This window comes from Aphelocoma coerulescens, chromosome 2 (assembly GCF_041296385.1).
Source record: "Aphelocoma coerulescens isolate FSJ_1873_10779 chromosome 2, UR_Acoe_1.0, whole genome shotgun sequence".
NCBI classification, from domain to species: Eukaryota; Metazoa; Chordata; class Aves; order Passeriformes; family Corvidae; genus Aphelocoma; species Aphelocoma coerulescens.
In genome coordinates this window covers 127487521-127506513 of record NC_091015.1, presented here as the reverse complement: position 1 = coordinate 127506513, position 18993 = coordinate 127487521, and the positions used below count along the sequence as shown (strand labels likewise).

Below are 18993 nucleotides of genomic sequence, written 5' to 3'. Positions count from 1 at the left end.
TTAAGTGATTGCAGATATTTCTCAGTCCTCAACATTTTTGCAGATTTCCTTAGAGGACTAAAAGAGGAGACAGGAGGAAAAAACCTCCTCAAGCAGTGTTTGGACATATGAATTCTAGTGAAACTTTCACTCTCTCTCTCCTGCTTCAGGTAAAATTAAACTTTCTTTTGGGTATTGTTTTAATTTTTTTTTCACTTCTCCTTCTTAAGAGAAATATTAATAAATCTTACCAAGAAGTGGAATACAAGTATGTGAGGGATAGTTTAAAAGTAGCCTAACCACTGCAAGTTATTTGTGATTTCTAAGGGAAGAAGTCAGGATACTCTCCATGTTTCAGAAGGATCTTTTCAAACCCTTAAAAGGTAACTGGCTCTGAAGATACCCTCTGATTCTGTTTTCTAGGACCACAAACTAAATATCTGTAAGTGCAATAGCCCATAAACACATGACAAATGATAAAGTATTCACCACTTCTGATATAAACAAAAGCTGCATTTTTTTGCAAACTATGACCAAGTGCACTGTTAAGCTATTTTCTGCAGCAAGTGGCTCCTAACCCACACCTGTGCATTTTATTAATTAGGGAGGACTTGCTCTTTTTTTCCTTAAATCCAGACTGACATCTCTGTTACATGTTATCATGGATTTTGACTACCTTATCTTAGTCCCCTGTAAAACGTAATGACCTCAATACCTTGGTTTATTCCTTATCCTCTGGAGTTGTGCCTTTTCAATATTGCTAAGTTTGCAAGACTTTGGGTAAGCAGGTCCTGTAGGTACAAAAGAGACTGAGGAATCATTAAGCAGGACAGTTGGTAACGCACTTTTATTGAGCTTTACAAATCACCGGTGATTGAGACAGTCATGTGTCTTGAGTTCACAAAACAATGCCTTTAAAAAGGGAAAAGAGACCTGTGGCAGCTCCAAACCTAGGTCAGAAAGCACATTAGAGAGAAGAAATTTAAAAAGCCCAACAACTAACTAACTAACTAACTGAGTAACCAACCAACCAAAAACACAGGGCAAGGAAAGCAGTGCTAAGGAAATGAGTGCAGGACAATTGAGAAAGATGCACCTGGTCCCAGTTCGTGTCTTGGGTAGTGAGACAACCTGAAGCCCTGTGGGCCATCACAAGGAGACTGGAGAGAAAGCACTCTCTGGACTGGAGACACCGAGGAGAAGCAGGTGACTCTAGGAGGGACACAGGACAGGGCAGAGGGTTGGGCTGGCTTTATGAGGCGGATCTGCAATCTATCAGTTTGCGAAAGTTCCTCTGGAAACTGTCATCCAGAAAGGCATACAGGAAAGGGTTAAAGCAGCTGTTGGCATAGCTTAGGCTGGTGATGAAGTAGGAAATCCCAATGACGAGTGGAGTTGGTGGGATGTCCATGATGAGGGCCACCACCGCACTAAGGTGAAAGGGTGTCCAGCAGAACAGGCACATAGCCAGAATAACAACCACCATCACTGTCACCTTTTTTTTGGCTTTGTCCAGGGCTTTTGCATTGCAGTGGAGCTGCAGATGTCTCAGTCTGCAGAGCATGGTGGTGTAGAGGGTGCAGATGGTGGACACTGGGATGACAAAGCCTAGAATAAGGGTGTAGATCCGACTGCCTTTCCACCAGACACTCTTGGGGTGGGGGAACACGAAGACGCACTGGGAGCGCCCCTGCTCCTTGTGTATCTTAGCAAAGACAGTAAAGGGCAGGATGATGACAGTGACAAAGGACCAGACACAGAGGCTCACAATTTTGGCTGCTTGGTAGGTGTGGTAGGACATCTTCCTGGATTTGGTGGTGGCCACCACAACGAGGTAGCGGTCAATGCTCATGACAGTGAGGAAATATATGCTGGAGAAGGTGTTGTATTGGTCTATGGAGATGATGAGCTTGCACATGAACTCTTCGAAGGGCCACTGCAGGAGCAGGTAGCCAGCAATGTTGATGGGCAGCACCAAGGTAAAGAGCTCATCAGCAATGGCCAGGTTGAGGATGAAGATGTTGGTTACCATTTCCATCTTTGGTGCTTTGAGGATTACATAGATGACAGCAGTGTTGCCCGTCAGTCCCACAGCACAGATGACTGAGTAGATGACAGCACTGTGATGTAGTACCTGGGGCTAAGTGGAGGAGTAGACACATTCAGACCCCCATGTCCTCTCCCAGTGCAGTCTGCACATGAGGAATTGATTTCAGGGAGGGAGGAACTCTCCATGGCTACAGGAGAGGATGGCTAGAATCAGTGGTGGTGAGGATGACCTGGAAGTGGTGAAAAATAGGTGAGACCTCTGCTCTTTGCAAGGCTGTCTCCTCTGGCACATCCAAAAGCCAAAATCTCACATAAGCTGCCCACCGCCACCCTGTTGGGAGCAAAGGAAGATTACCAAGGGCTTAGCCAGTAGCCAAGTGACCCAGAGGCTGCCCCTTCCCTCCTCCCACAGAGGTGAGTGCCGTGCAGGGTCAGCGCTCAGCCTCGGGTTCCTCTGAAGTGACCGACCATCGCAGGGTGACAGCGCTCGCCTGGGAGCCCAGAGGTCCGACCCTGTCGCCTTCCACGCCGACCTCGGGGCGCCCACGGCAGGAGTCCTGCCCTCTGGGGGGGCCGGTGTCCTCGGTATGCTCCCCAAAAAGCAAAACCCACCCCGTTCCCGACTGCACAGAGCACTTTGAAAGTGGAGCAAGGATGCACTGACCTGTTTCAGCCCGGCTGCGGCGGTGCGGCTCCCTGAGCGGCGGGATGCAGTGCGGGGTCCGTGCAGGACGGGTGTGCCGGTGCCTCTCTTTGCTCGATCCTGAGAATTACAGCCGTGTCCGTCTCCATCTGGGCAGCAAGAGACAGGTAACGCGAACAGCAGAGAGGATGGTTTAAAAGTCGGAAGCTGGAAAGAGACTTGTGCGTTTACCTGAAGTCACATCTCTTCCCGAGGTCTGGCAGTGCAGCAATGGGGAGAAAAATCCCAGCTGTAGGTGGCATCTGCTGGTCTCGCTGTCTCTGAGAGCTCAGTGCTCAGCGCCTGCCTGGCCCCGGGACTGTCCCGGCGCGGGGCGTGGGCAGCGTGATGCTGTACATCAGGCTCTGGCAACATAAACGAGTTGAAGATGCCCCTGGTTATTGAGGGGGGGTTGGACTAGCTGGCCTTTAAAGTTCCCTTCTGACCGAAACTAATCTATGATTCTGGCATCTTGCCAGGAAAAGGTATTTTTTTCACGGGATGTGCGATTCAGAGGCAGGATGGATGAACAGTAGACCCTGTGCCTCTGCCTGACACTTTGACTCCTTCATGCTGTGGTAGCAATAAACTGGAATATAACCCTGGGAAGACAATCTTTTTTAAGAGGATAATTCAGTTTTCCTGATTATCATGGGGTTTTTTTCCTGAAAAGTACACAGTATAAAATCTATCTAACTTAAGTTTCATTTTTGTTGCCTTTTCAGTGACAGAATTCTATGGGCTTGCAATACATTTGACAAAATTTTTGCATCTCTAAAATCAGAAGTGTAAACAACTTTTTTTTTTTTTTTTTTTTTTTTGATGCTACAAGCAATACTGACCACATTAATTGTCAATAATTACTAAAAAATTACTAATAATGTAATACATGCATCTTTTGGCAAACTGGCATAACTGTTTATTATCTGTAAGCTAATACCATGGAGAGAGATAAACACAGCCTGGGTCTGATTGTCCCGTATTCTGGTGCATAATTACCTAGATCAGCAGGATATCACCGATCTTAAAACCCAAGCTAATAAATTATTAAGTAAATACATGAAAAAGGACAAGAAAAGTACCTTTGATTCATTGTAACTATGATTTTTTGTAGCTGTCTCATTTTATTTCATATTACTAGCTACATTGTATAGCAAATGATACTTCACCATACAGAGCACACTCTCTGCTCTGTGATTCTTTACTTCCTTTACAGAAATACTTGAGAATAAAAGGTGTTCACACTCTTGTGTGCTCCCATGAGAATGACATAAATACTGTGCTGCAGGCTCCTCATGGAGTTTTGCTTCCCTTTTTTGCCTATAGTTTCACAATCCAAGTAATGAAAATGTCACCTTTGCTATGGAGTTTATTAGAAGCTAGCATTTGAGTCTGGTTTTGTGACCTAAAGTCTTAGGCACAGTTGTCTGAAAGTGAATATAGCTTTGGAAAGTCAATGTGCTTATTCCCCATACTGCAGCAGTAGTATGACAGAGGTGCCCCATCATGCTGAGTACCGAGAAGTTTCTTGGGGAATTCTTCCATACTGGTCCTTTGTAGGCACTTTCTTGGTAACATGCATGTGCTGGAGGTAACCTAACCTTAATGTGTGCAAAAATTTTATCACAGTAGTGTTTGCACCCACCCCCCTCCTTTCAGTTTAACATTGCCTGAACTGGGAACCTTCTTCTTCCCAGAAAAAGATAGCCTAACTTTAGCAATAACTTTACTCTGTGGAGTTAATGTCTGGGTTTTTTGACTGTGCCAGGTCAAAAATGCAATTCTAATAGAAATCTGACTAGGAGGAATCTGCATTTTTCCTCTCTCCTGGTAGCCAAAGAAATAGATTTTGGGCCTAATGAATCTCTGATGCTTATGTGGACTGCTGTCATTACTCAGGGAATTGTAGCTGTCTGTACAGCACACCTATAAACAATTTGCCTCTACTGTCAGGTGTTCATTGCTGATACTGATGTAATGTTTGAAGGCATCAAAAGATATCAGGTTTTATACACAGCCCTCAAAGTAATTATTTTCCCCTTTTATAACATCAGTTTCCCAGAAAGGCAGTCAAAGGGCTTTATAAGTTTATAGCTGACTACTATAAACCTAGAAATTCTATTTTTCTGTGGATATGTCCAAGCCACAGCATGTATCTCAATGTCTCAGCAGGTACACAGACCATCTGCCTTTCAGCTGAAAGCAAAGAGAAATGAGAAATGTTAGGAATAACCTGATGACTTCTACAAGGTGAGACTGTCAGGATTGGGAAGTTTAGACTGATAGCCACAGCAGCTTCTCTAGGAGCCATTAAAAACTGTAGGCCAAATCCAGCTCTTGGCCAATTAACTATGACCCCATTACCTCTGGTGGAACTGTGCCGGCTGACAAAGTTGTACCAGATGGTCATTTGGCATGTTAACAGCATATGAGAAGATAGTGATGACTGTGTTTCCTTCTGAATGCTTTAAGCAATTTATGCTGTCCAAGTTAGAAGAAGTCATATGTCATTTTCTTTGAGCAGTTTAAATCATAATTGGCTCTTTGCTGTATTTCAGTATCATTATCTGGTGACCTAGATGAGCAACAAATGAGAAAATTACTTCATGAATTGCCACTAAGAGCTGAGATTGCATCATAATGAGTCTAGAAGTCTTGTACCTTCTCTGTTCATTTGATCCATGTTTGAATTTTAGAATATATCCTTTTCTCCTGTGGGCTAAATGCATGTGAGAGAGATCCATTTTAGTGGTGAACTGGGTCGGTTTTGAAGAACTTCCATCATCTCAATTGGGGAAAAAGGCGCCACATAATTTTCTTAGAAGGACTGCCTCATCAATCAGTACAGAAAATAGCTCAGTAGTGGAGCTAGGGTGCTGCTTCTGCCATGCACTCATTTTCTGCCTTTGGCACTGACTTATTTGCCAACACAATGCATAGATGTGGAGGAGCTCAAAAATTTTCACATCAGAGTCTCCTTCTGTGACTCCTGCCCTTGAGGGAGAAAATATGTTGGATTAATAGAGCTATTCATTAGGTATAAAGGACTAAACTTGCCAGGTGACATCAAGATCAGAATTCTCTACACCAATCTTCACAAATTCTATCAATCTTTTCAATCTTGCATGAATTCTTTCAAAAAACATCCAGTGATGGCAGAACCACAGCTTCTCCAGATAATTTGCTCTATAAAATCTGTTCCTCAAACCCTGACATTTTGTTGTGATTGTAAACCCTTTGGTTGTTTTCCTGCCCCAAATGAAAGCTCAGAACAGAACATTTTCTGTCCCCTGTGATGAGCTTTTCCATGTGTGAACACTGCAGTGTCTTTTATCTAGAGATGACAAACACAGTTCTTACTGTCTTTCCTTTTGCCTCATCTGTTTGAGATCAGAGGACCAGTTATTTCCATTTGGCCCATGGTTGGTATTTTTTTGGGGTTTTTTTGTTGGTTTTTTTTGGTTGGTTGGTTTGTTTTGTTTTGTTTTTGGTTTTTGTTTTTTGTTTTGTGGTGTGTTCTATTGGGTTTTTTTGGTATTTATTATATGCCCTTTGTCTGTGATAGTATCAAAGCAAAGTTTTGCATCAGTAAACAAGGCCTGTGGCAAAGCCTCAGATTGTTTTGATTTAGCCAGGGTTGGCAGGCTTCTGCAAACTCAGTATTTGGAGAAATAAAGAGTCCTGTGAGGTAGGACTGGAACACTGGGAAGCAGTTATGGGAGGATATGCACATGGTGTCTTTTGCACTGCATTACTCAGCAAGTAATCAACCTGTGTCTATCACATCTTACTGGTTTCAATTCAATATCACCCCAGTAAGATGAGCTTGTGTCCCACAGACTGAACTAATCTCTCTGCCTGTGTTCCCCACAGCTGCATTCTGTGGGAGCAGCTGACTTCTGGCACTGCATCAGTGTGAATAAGTGTTAGACCTCAGTGGGCTGGAAGGGCACGCAGGTGGCGAGCAGCTGAACCATGCAGGCCTCAGAAATAAATTCTGAGCTCTTTTAAAATGTGATTGGTAGCAGTGAGCTTTTTTAAAACAAAAGAAAACTAAACAGCTTGTTGTAAACCCAAGTGTGTGTGTGTATACATATATCTCTGTGTGTGTGTGTGTAGTTAATCAGTACAATATGAGTGAAGTGTAACAAGTGTAATTGAAGAGAAGCAAAAGTAGTAGCTGAATAACAATAAAATAAAAATCCAACAAAAACCCCTATGTGCATGTTTTTGTTGTCTTTGGGGTTTGGGGTTTTTTGTAATAAAAAATTCACTGAACTTCAATGTATTCCTCACATGTCTTTGTCTTTGTTATCTATTTGTGAAAGAGAATGTCCTGCCTCATCAGTCAGATGAACTTAGCAATTCTTTTAAACCCATTCATTTCAATAGGTTCTTACAAACTTTTTGATGGCCTTATATTAGACTCTGTGCTTGCTGTAGTGGGAATTAGTTCCATAAATTCCTCATTGACTTTGCTATTCTAACATGAGAATTGGAAGGACATTAAAATTATCAGGGAAAAGGAATCCACTTGCAAGACAAAAAATTAGCAACAGAACAGAAGTAACTGCAATACAAAATGCATCTGTCCAAACTTGATCAAAACTTCTGGAAGATTTGAGTGCTCTTCAGCCTACAAATGATGAAATAGAAATGTCTGCTTTTTATCTTCACTATTAAGGTCACTAACTTATGGAATTATTGTTCTCCAAGGCAGATCTTTAATAAAAACCCAACAAAACTGTAAGATATTTAAGATCCTCTGTACAAGCTCCAAAAAACTTGTTCGAATTTTTAGCTTTGCCACGGTGAGACATCATAGCCAATCCTAACTCTTACTGTTTTCAGCACACAATCCCTGGGCAGACTCTCCGGCATTTAAAAAACACTGTTGGGCACTATGAATTTCTTCTTATATACCAAGTCTATCATGATGCATCACTCCTCCCCCTAGCTGATGGAAACACAGTCAAATGAATTTGCTTTTTCCTTCTGCCAGACTTGTCATTGCATGCAAACTCGCACTCTTAAACTGTTTCTCATCTTTAGCTGGTTTTCTTAGCTCGCTATTAAAGCTCTCAGAGCATAGGACTGAATTAGTACGTAACTGTCACATAACCTTTGTAATTCTCCTAAGAAGAATTTTGCTACTGAAATGTGGCAGCTATTTGGTAAAACTACTCCAGAAAGGTGATAAACTTGTTAAAGATTGATCAGCAATTGCTGAAGTGCAGCTCCATAATTGATAGCATACCAGATCTTCTTTCTTAACATGCTGTTTAAATTTCCACAGCATGCACTTTGATTTGTCTGATATTATTCAGAGCTGGTGTCTTCAGTCTAGAGTTTCACATACATCTTCTTGATTTTTATATTGGCTTTTATTCCAAGCATGTCTATATTAACTGAGTGTATAATAAGGCACAAGGACCAACAAAGTCAGTACATTGTATTAATGAAACCAGTGTGGTGTGTTTTGGATTCATCTTTTAAAAAGCAATCTGTAAAACTGAGGATAAGAGGTAATAAAATCTCCATCTGTTAACCTTGGAATGCTGATCAAACATAGAGAATGGGACATCCTTTTATATATGGGTGTTACTACTACAAAGATTGTTCTAAGTTAATAAGTCATAAAAAGGAGTAAGAAAACATGTGGGAGAAACCTCAGGTTCAAGAACACCCTTTCAAAGACAAGGCATCAAAGAATACATTCAATGTAACCTTCACAATATTTTGAATTTAATTTTACTTATACAATTATAAAAAATTTTCTCAAATAAGGAACAAAGTTTTTTTGGACTGGATTGGGAAAAAAAATCCATATATAGATATGTAAGTCTTGTTAGAAAGGATAAATAGAATTTTGATATATCAAAAGGATATATCACAAGTGTGTCAAATGCAAATATTGAGCCAGAGTGGGGAGGGGAGTGGTTTTCTTTTTAGTAGGAGTACTAAACTGGGAAATACCATTCCTAAACCACAGCATGTTATTGAGCCAAGTACTAATGAGGCTGCTGTTATTGAGCTGGTCCATGTATTTTGGAAACAGTTCTGATCTTAGGTTTATCACCTGTGTAAGGCCCATGTTTCTGTACTTGCTGCATTTAATGTCTGTTTTCTTGATGACTCCCCAGGCAGTCCAGTAGGTGCCAGCTTACACCCTCTCTCTGTGTTTTTTTGCTGTTCCAAGCATGACATTTAAACCTCAGTTTCCTGTGGGACAAGTACACAGCTGTCTATGAGGAAAGCCCTTCATTCAAACTATCTAGAAACTATCCCTAAGTGTCTAAATAGTGTGTTCCACTTTATACAGGGAAGATTGCATCGATGTCCATACAGTCTCAAGAAGTGGTGCATTATCTCAAGGTCCACAGTGTGATGATGCTGCCTGCAGCAGGAAAGCCAGCCAGGAGGGTCTGCAAGCTTCTCTCTTCCGTCCCTGTCTGTTCTGCAGCCATGGCTGCTGCTTTATCATTTGGTTTTCAAGTGAGTGAAGTTTCCCACAAGTTCCCACTACTGATCTACATTATCTTCAAAGAAAACACCTAAATTAGACCTTTGGCAGCTGTGGTGTCCAGCTGCACACTAAGACGAGCTGTTGGTGAGCCTTTGCTCTTAACCATTGGCTCGCTGCATTAAACATGACACAGGAGCAGGAAGACACCAGTACTTCATATCTCAATAAGTAATTTTGCAGGAGAACAATTTTGTTATTGCAGACATTTATTTAAGAAATAGTGTAAATAATTAATAATATCTTTTAAATATACACGTAACAAAGATATTTAAATGGAAAAAAAACCATCAGTGGGACTGCTTGGGGCTGAAGGCGAATAAAAGCTTCCTGCTACAGAAAAGCTTGTTGAAATAAAAATCAGAGAGCTGGGCAGAATAGCAAATACTGATTATTGGATATAATGATGAAACTACATGGTGTGGGTTTTCTCTTTACAACATTTATCGAGCCAAAGTTATCAGTCCCAGAGAGTTGAGTTTTCCTTCAAACCTTTTCTACCCCACTGCTCTCCCACTGCTTTCCCTTTAGTTAAGTGTTCAAATAAAATACTTCCAAGCTTTTTTAGTCTGTGAACCACCAACATCTGGCACTTTGTGAGTTGTTTTACTCCCTTTCCAGAGGCAAAGACAGTCATCTCTGCTGGGGCAAAGCCAACTCTGGTCTTGAGGGTCATGCTTAGCTTTCATCTGCCTTAGCCATGATGTGTTTATCACCCCATTCAGGCTACAAAAAGCCTTCCCAGAATCAGGAACATTATCAGAAAGCCCATGCTATTCAAAGCATCATAAAGCATGAAGAACAAGTCTATGTACCTCTAAGGCAATGCTCTGGCAATACAATGTAGGAGAAGAAGACGAAAACTCTTGTAGGTTTTTAGCGAGAAAACCAACCTCAGAGATGCTTAAAAGCAATCCAGAGATTTCTTTTTTGAACTACCCCCCAAAGTAAAATAAAATTTAAAAAAACCACCAACACCCCCCCCCCACCCCCCCACCAACCAACCAAACAAGAAATCTCCCAAAAAAACCCAATTCATAGGCAGAGAGGACTGGAAAAAAAATGGAAGAAAAGAGGTCTATGAAAAGAAGTTATCACAGACAGTCTGACTTTTGTGGGATGGGAAAGACAGAAGGTCAACTTTGTAAAAGACACCTACTAAGAAATCATTTAAACTGTGAAATAAATGAAGAAGCAGCATCTACATCTTAGACAAACATAAAATAGGAAAATAGGAAGGAAATCACACTGCCTTTATACATATACAGAGGAACTTATAAGTAGTCTCCATTTCCTCCAGGTTACTGCTTAGATGCTGGTTAATTGTGGCAGTACAGGTGACTTCAGCCACTTTCTCCTGAGGAAAACTCAGGCAACCAGCTGTGGTGGCTAGCAACCCTAAGTTTAGCATGTAACTTCAGTCATGGTGAGAACCCATGATTCCCATGTTCTGCTTTTTGCACGTTTTCCCCTCATTGGTTAATACTTTGCCTCCCTGTGTTATGTATGAAGTCATCTATATTCATTTCCGCTTTTAATATGTATTAGTTCTAGAAAGTTCCTTGTTCCTCGACGCCCCATTGGATCCTTCCCTGAGTCCCTCCTATGTGTTGTTCCCATTCGTTCCCTTCCTGTCAATCTCACTTGTTTGTCTCTATCCCATTGGCTGGGATCCCTTTCCCCACCTATTCTGGACCCAGTATAAGATCCCTGGACCCTCCCACCAACTGGCCTCTTTGTCCTTGTGATTTTACAGGAGTAGATCTGTGTGGAACACATATGGAGAGTCCCCTCTCTTTCTTCTTTGCCTTGGCCTGCGTGCCTGCCTGACAGCGACAGGAGGATCCAGCCCTTTGGGTGAGGAGCTCTGCCCCGTTTCATTGTGTGCTGGGCACTGAGTGCCGCCTTCCAGAGGGGTTTCAGCGTTGACCTCCGGGCTTCTTTGTGTCAGCACGTGAGGGGTAAAACCCCCTTCTGCCAGCTCCCAGTGGTTGGAAACCCCTCCAGCTAATGAATGATTTCTGTATGTGAGCTGAAATGCAAGGACTTTCTAGCACTTGACTCAGAAATCTAAAATAATTTCTTCTAAACTCTTCATGTTACCATTAAACTTTGTGCCACGCAAATAGCAAGCACCGTACTTGCTGTTTCATGCTTTGCTTGTGCATGCACTGTTGATTGTTGCAGAATGATTAGAGGATCAGGAGCATGGGTCATTGATAGAATTATGGGATCAATAAAAGAACTGTGCAAGCAAAGGTTTGTGTGAGAAATTGCCTGCATGAGAAAGCACCTGTGTGAGAAACAAGCCTGAGAACAAAAAGGGAGTTTTGAGGATGTACAGCTGTGCAGATAAGATGTACTGACCAGGAGAAGGGAGGTTGAACTCTGAATTCTTTAATCATAACCTAACTAGTAGAAGCTTGCCAATGTAGTCTAATTATGTAGAAGCAGAAATGCGCTTTGATAGGTTTAAGCCACTTAAGAGTTAACAAGCTGGGATACTATATAAGTGCCTCTGGATTGCTAATAAACAGAGCTTGCTTTTATCAATCATATTGGTTGTTCTGCAATGTCTTCCCCCACCGAAGTCGTTGAACTTTTTCAACAGTTGATTACTTACGTTTCCAAGACTCTGAAGTTTTGGAATACTATTACCCATTTTGTGATGAGTGCCCTTGACTGAAAATTTTTCATTTCTTCTTGACTGCAATTGCTTCTGTTGTCTGTCTGTGGCTTCAGCCTGGCAGTCGTAAGTTTAATTGCTCTGGTAAGTGACTCAGGTACTTGTAGCCTGAGGCCACTTAGTAACTAGGCCCACATCAGTTTTCACCTCTTTGACCAGTTCTAGGTCTATGCCAAGCATAGACACAGACTATTATTCTTCAGTTTGCCATATATTCACAGGAACCCTGGCATTCTCAGCTGCTGGGGGCTAGGCCAATGTAGCCTTGTGTGCATGACAGTGGTTTTAGGTAAACTGTGGTTTCTATGGGATACATTATTCCAACCTGCTCTTCTTCCCACCATGTGTAAACGCAGAACAATATGCTTGCTGATGGACTAATATACCTAAATTGCCAGCTGGACTGCCCTAGCCTAGGAATACTTCTATCTCCTCTGTCCAGCCTAGGAATACTTCTGTTCCCTCTGTCCTGGGACATAACCTTTCCTATCATTTGAGCAACATGGAAGGTGTCCCTGCCCATAACAAGGGGGTTGGAACTATATGATCTTTAAGGTCCCTTCCAATATAAACCATTCTATAATTGTGATCAATTTTAAGTTGTGTTTCTTCTTGTGCTGCCTGTTTTAATGTTTAAATAAAACTTTAAAATTTTCAAGGTAGAGTGGGGAGGCTTGAAGTTAATTGTGAAAACTAGTATATTGTAGAGAGCCAGAGGAGGAGTATATTTGGACCATTAGCATTTCTCAGAGACAGCTCAAACAGGAGGACCTCAGTCAACCTCTTGATACAGAAACAGGAGTCTGTTCAACCTGTATGCTGCCCTTTCTGCTGATAACTCTTTTTATAGGACAAGGAATGAGACAGTTCAAGCACTTCCGTCTCTAATCATGGTAGCACTAAACACAGATGGAGTTCCCAAAATAGTTGGCTTTTTCCTCTCTTAGTAAAAAATGAGAAATTCATGACATCCTCAACTCAATCTGGATAGCGCCAGGCAGCCAGGAATTCTTCTGGAAAGAATATCTCAGGGCTAGCAAGCACAGAATTTATTTAAATCTGTCCTTAGGACCCATAATGTTTCCAGCCAGTATAAAGAGGCAAAAAAGTCAGGATTGTGGCCAAGACTGTGAAAAATGGGTACATCATTAACTATTCTGATTTGCAGTAGAACCCACCATCCAGCTATTTCTGCCTCATATTGAATACTCAGGTTTTGAAAACTCCCTTTCTTTTTTTCCCTAACTGCTAAAATATAAAACTTTAAATTGCAGAATGCAGTAATTGGCATGCAAGCCAACCTAATGTGGGATTTGCAATGTGTAATTTTTGTGTCTGCATGAGGAAAATGAACTGTTATCTGGAGTTATTTATTACTTTTCAGACACTGAGGCCTATAGGAGTGAACAGTGAGCATCCTTAGTGCTAAATCCTGTCTCCAAATCATTGGCTTGAGGAGTGCTGCCCACTAAGAATGGTCCTTGGCCTCTCCTGAGAAGTGCCACGGAATTGCTTTGGAAAAGTGGCTGGCCCAAGTGGACAAAACATCAGGGAAAGTTCATAATGAGGCATCACATCAGGGAAACTTCAGATTGAAAAAATAATGTTGTTGGTAGAACTATTTCACCTTCTAAAAGGAATAATTAATTTTGGTGAGGTTACTGTTGTTCTGGGTGCTGTTTAGCTTATGTGTGTCCATGTGTGTGGAGCCATAGGCCTGGAGTCAATGTCTGTCAGCAATGAACCCAAGTGAGAAATTTGACAGTTCTGTCTCTTTGCCAGCCAAACTTGTTCCTTGCAAATTCTGATCTGTCATTTATTTCAGTCACAGGAAGTGGGATTCTTGTATGCCTGGAATATGTTCACATCATATTTTAGCATTGTAAAGTAGGTAACATGAACTTTCCTTTTTCTATAGTGAACAGCATGATAACTATAATACTCTAGAGCACATCAATGGTGCCTTGTTTAGTCAACTGCAATAGCAGAAGTTTTTTTGAGGTTACTTATGTGAACAGCTTAAAAACAGCTTGAAAATTGTATAGGGAGTAGCTAATGGGAGCAGCTTGAACTCTGAAGACCCAGGCTGATCACAGTTGGGATTGTGGAGGAGGTGGTCTGGAAGCTTTCTCATGCCAAAAGCATCTGTTTGCACCTTTTTTTTTTGGTTGCAAATGAAGCAAGTTGAAGGCAGAAGAGGTGCCAGAGTGTCTCAGAGTGGGAAGTGGGGATGTAGGTCAGGGAGGAACATGACTGAAAAGGAAGGAGTATTAGCTCCAGGTCCTTCTCTCCAACATGTCCATGGCTGTTCTTGGTCTCACCTTCTTAACCTGCTGCATGAAACGTAGATCAAAAGTCAGTGGGAACAGTAAGTCAGGTTTCTCTGTGAATCTGAAGCTCCTTGGAAATGCTGCCTTCACTCTTACAGTCCTTGAAATCTGCTTATCTTCCTTTCTGGTTTTCATTTTAGCACTTTCTTTTTTTTCATGTATTTTCATGTGTTCTGTGTTACCAAGTCTCAAGTTTTTCATAATTTCTAAAACTTTGCTTCAGCCCCCTCCAAGTGATCCTAAGGAGGATATTCCCTACTCGACACCCACAACATTGCCATAAGAAACTCTTAATTTTCTCTGGCTGCTAATTCTAACCAGTAAGACATACTTACAGTCTTTGGAACTTCACCAGGAGCATAAAAGAGCCTTACAGACCTCTCAGATTTGTCTCACCAGAGGGGAAAGGATACATTCACAAATACTTAAAAAGTCATTACCTTATTTCTGCCACTTTTTAGCCATGTTTCCAGTGAGCCAGAGTTCCACAGGCATGCTCAGCTCTCAGTTATGATGCAATTTGATATGAAAATTCATAAAGAACCCTTTGTTGCCATGTAGCTTTGGAGGCATGGAATACACTGCCCAGAAGGGCTGCTACGTTGGCTTGGCTGGTGCCCAGTGCAGCATCAGTGCTCTGGCACTGCAGGGTGTGGTCTACCCAATTCACTAGTGCAGGCAAGACTCGTGGCTTTGCACAGGTGCTGATAGCCAAGGGCCTGTCCCACAGAGCTGCTCATCAAATGGTATCCTGTGAACTCAAGGAAGTGAAGGAAGATGGCAGGAGACTTGGGTAAAAGCACGCAGGGAAAATGGGGAATATGTTCAGTTTAGCTGAAGCTGGGGATTTATTCTTAGAATAAATTAGGTCTTAGAAGGGGAAAATTAAGCTAAGGTGGTAAATGCCAAGAGTTTTCTTCATTCCAAGATTATGTATTTTTCCCATGGTCAGGATGCCAATTCTCAAGGAATCTTCAAAAAGTGTTGCTACTTAACATGTCCACTGGGGCATCAAATGTATCACACAGAAGCAGATGAAAAAATCCAGCATTTTTTTTTTACTTTTTGCCAGATTCAATATGAAGAGACATCTGTTCCATTAGTACCATTATCAGCAACTACACATTTCATATGTTCACATTTGCCAGCTGCAGAATGAGAATACCAGTGAATAATCATTTTTGTTGCCCGTGTCCGTGGCATCTTAAATTTTAGCTCCTTTGGAGTGTGTGAAGGTAGGGAGAAAAAAATCATGCTTAAATTTAGCTTAATGAAAAAAATTACTAATGTCTGTGACTTCAGTGAGGCACAGATGAGCAGGTAAAAGTATTTACCCTGCGCTTCAGCAACTGGGAAAATCCATGATTTGTTTAATCTATCAACCAAACCAGAGTTTCCAACATAGGCTGGTAGTGACTTTAAAGCCAACATAGACTCTTCCAGAGGACTTCTTGATAATAAATTATTATTATTGTTATTATTATTATTATATAAAAATCCATAAACAGCTGAAAAAATATTGACAAGCACTGGCCAGTACATCTTTACATAAAATGTGAAGATATGTGAAGGCATAATTTTGTGCCTTTTGAATCTCAGTCCTAATAGACTGCAGTAGTTCAAAGCTGTTTAAAAAGCTTACCCTAAATCCATTCTTACTTTTCCCAAGAACCCATCCTTACTTTTCCCAAGAACCCATCCTTGTGCTTGCCAATCTTTGGGAACAAATACCAGAATAGACTTATACAATCCACAGGGAAGGGGAGTAAGGATGTAGCCTTTAATACTTGTGGGATTATTGAATGGTGGTTAAAGCTAGACAGTCTCTAGTTTTATGCTTTTGGTTAAATAATGCTGTGAAATGCAGCAAGACAGTGCCTAAGAAATAAATCCACAAATATATATTGATCTTTGTTTATAATACAGTAAGATATCTTTTGAGACAGAGCTTTTAAGGTGTGATTTCTCTGGCTTAGTGTGTTCTAGAGGTAGAAATACTGAACTGTGGATCTGCACATTGACTGTCCGTTTCAGATATCATGCTAATTCCAGATAACAGTTAACTTTCCTTCTGCAGACAAAATGATTACACACTGCTTATCCCAAATCAGTTTTGTTTGCATGCCAATTTCTGCATTCTGCAAGTCATAGATTTTAGTACTTAGGGGGAAAAGAATCCTGAGCCAAGTAGGAATTAGCTACTTGCTGTGAAGCCCCACTTTGATCAGTACCATTTAACGCCTGGGGACAGGGCAATGGACTGCCGTGCTGAAAAGCCCCGGGATGCAGTTCTTGTTTCTCTTGAACAATACCAGTTCCTAAGGTTAATAATAGTAATGACAACCCTAACTGCACTAGGTGGTGAGCACATCTAATTTGGACTAGAAAATCCATGAGATTTCAGGAAATATGGGAGTCCTGAAGAACTGTGCAGTTGTGCAAACATTTCTACATCAGGAAACTAGCATGCACTGTACCATGCTGGCTCCTGTCAGTAAAACTGTGAAGGAGGACATCAGACCCCCCTTAGCTCCACTAGCAAAACTACATCTCTTCTGAAGCTAGCCTTTCTGTTAACTAATTAGACATTTCTAGTTCTGAAGGTATTGATTTTCATTTCTTAACCAAATCAAACCAAAAAACCTTGACATCTTCAAAGGAGAAACTATTTAAAAAATACCTTGTTTAGGAATTTGTTTCATATTTTGAAACCACAAAGAAATAAATAATCCTTCAAAACATTCTTTTTTGCATCATTCAAAACAAAACAAAGCCTTAACAAACAAAACTCAAGAACTTTATTATGGGGACAGACATTCTGTACACCTGTCAAAATCTCCAGTGAACTTCATCAAGCTTCACATGCCCACTGAATCTCAGTGTACCATGTTTGGATTGAGGCAAAAGGAAATCAGTGGGATCCATTCTTCCACCAGCTTTTTTAAAATCCATTGTCCCCCAATGCAGTGACTGTGTGCACTCTGTCATTGTCCATCCTTATCACCTTGCATGTGGACTGATGGAGTGTTTCCACAGTTGCCTCCCAGTACACCATTAAGCCAGGGTGAGAACAGTCAGATGCAATGTCCCTCATTTAAAGTGATTGATAGTGACATTTGTTTACCACATTACCAAGCTCTTTTTAATATTATGCAATTTGATTTTCTCTGTGGTTTTTATTGTCTTCCACTCTGATTTATTAATTAATACTTTTGATAATGCTCCTTGATGTTCGTCTTCCACAGAGTGAAATAAGCAATAATGGAAACTTTAAGGGTTTCAGTGAGTCTTGAGGAGGGTTAGCCTTAGATACAGAGTATCAGAGAGCCACATTCTGGGAGGATTTCAGACTTGGCCCCCTTCATGTCTTATTCACCTTGCACAGATGCTCCCCTTGTACACTCTCTTTTCTACACCAATTATGATGGAAATGAAGTTTGCTTGCCTTGGAATGCACTGTGATGTAAAAGACCGTATACAGCTGGTAAAGCAGATAAGGTGGCCTGTGTAAATCCGTTTGAATGTCACAGTTACCCATGCCATGCATGCTGGGATTCGTATTTCCAGGATTGGAAGCAGCAAAAGTCCTGGAATTAGCTAAATCAGTGTGTGTAAAAGCACATTTCAGAACTCATCCTTGGCCCAAGGCAGCACGAGACCTAAATTTAAAAATTCACTTTAGAGTGTGTTGTACCTCCTCTTGTCTTTCATACATCTATTTTTTTCCCTTTTTATGAGTAAAATAAGGAGGGATTCATGGCATTAATCATGCCCAAACACAGTGCTGTTTGCTCATCACTAACAGGTTCTACTTTTTCAGTTGGATGATTTACACTAGAAATAAATAATCCTCTTGTCCTGAAAAGGAAACTGTCATGTGCTAAAACCAACATTATTCTTTAGCAAGAAGCAAAGTAGTCCATAACTGCTTGCTGTTGGATGGGACATGGCTGTGCTTACTTTTTTGTCTTTGGAATTTTCTTTTCCTTCTGGAAAATTTGCTTTCTCTCATGTCCAATTATTTTAACATAAAATCACCTTTTCCAATATAAAATATTATAGTCTAGGAAAATCTAGAACTCTTCATAGGGAGAGTTTTTGTTTCTAGAACATCTAGATTGACCTTACCCAAAAGCAGCAATACTTAGCTCTGTTAGTATGGTAATTGCATACAACTGGAATTTTTAATCTAAAAAAAAAGTCAAATGATTGAAAAACCTTGAAATTCTACCCACCCTCCCCATACATCTCAGAGTTTTTCCACTCACCATGTTGTGAAAAATAATTTATTCTTGGTTTCTTGAGGCTTAGGGAGATGTTAAAATTTTGTCTTCTTTTCCCCAAAAGAACAGCATCTTATCAGAAAATTTACACTTTTTCCTCAAAGGGAGTACCATAAAAGTACCTGTATTGTGAAGGGAGCAGGTATCCATGATGATCAGCAATTTACCATCTTTTGTTCTCAGTTTTCACTTCAAATAAAGTAAAATAATTGTTTTGCCTAATGGCTAATTTTTTCATGAGACAAAGATAAACTGCAATATGTTAGAACCAGGTTTTTTAAATACTTAAATTACTTAATTAATACCATAAATGACTTGCTAAAAGTATTAGCTAAACTAATTTCTGGCAAACCAACATCTTCAGTGGAATCATGTTATTGATAACATATTTTCATTCTAAATGCAAACAAGACATTGCAAGGTATTTTATAGGGAGAGGTAAGTTACCAACATCTTTATTT

The 18993-nt window shown here is 40.8% G+C and overlaps 1 protein-coding gene across 1 annotated transcript; it reads right to left on the bottom strand.

The window, feature by feature from the left end:
- Window positions 1-1207: 1207 nt before the first annotated feature.
- On the bottom strand, window positions 1208-2214 carry NPBWR1 (neuropeptides B and W receptor 1). The gene is given in 2 exon segments (XM_069005966.1): window positions 1208-2097; window positions 2100-2214. Coding segments are annotated over 2 exon segments (981 nt in total). The 3' UTR covers window positions 1208-1231.
- Between the last annotated feature and the right edge of the window lie 16779 nt (window positions 2215-18993).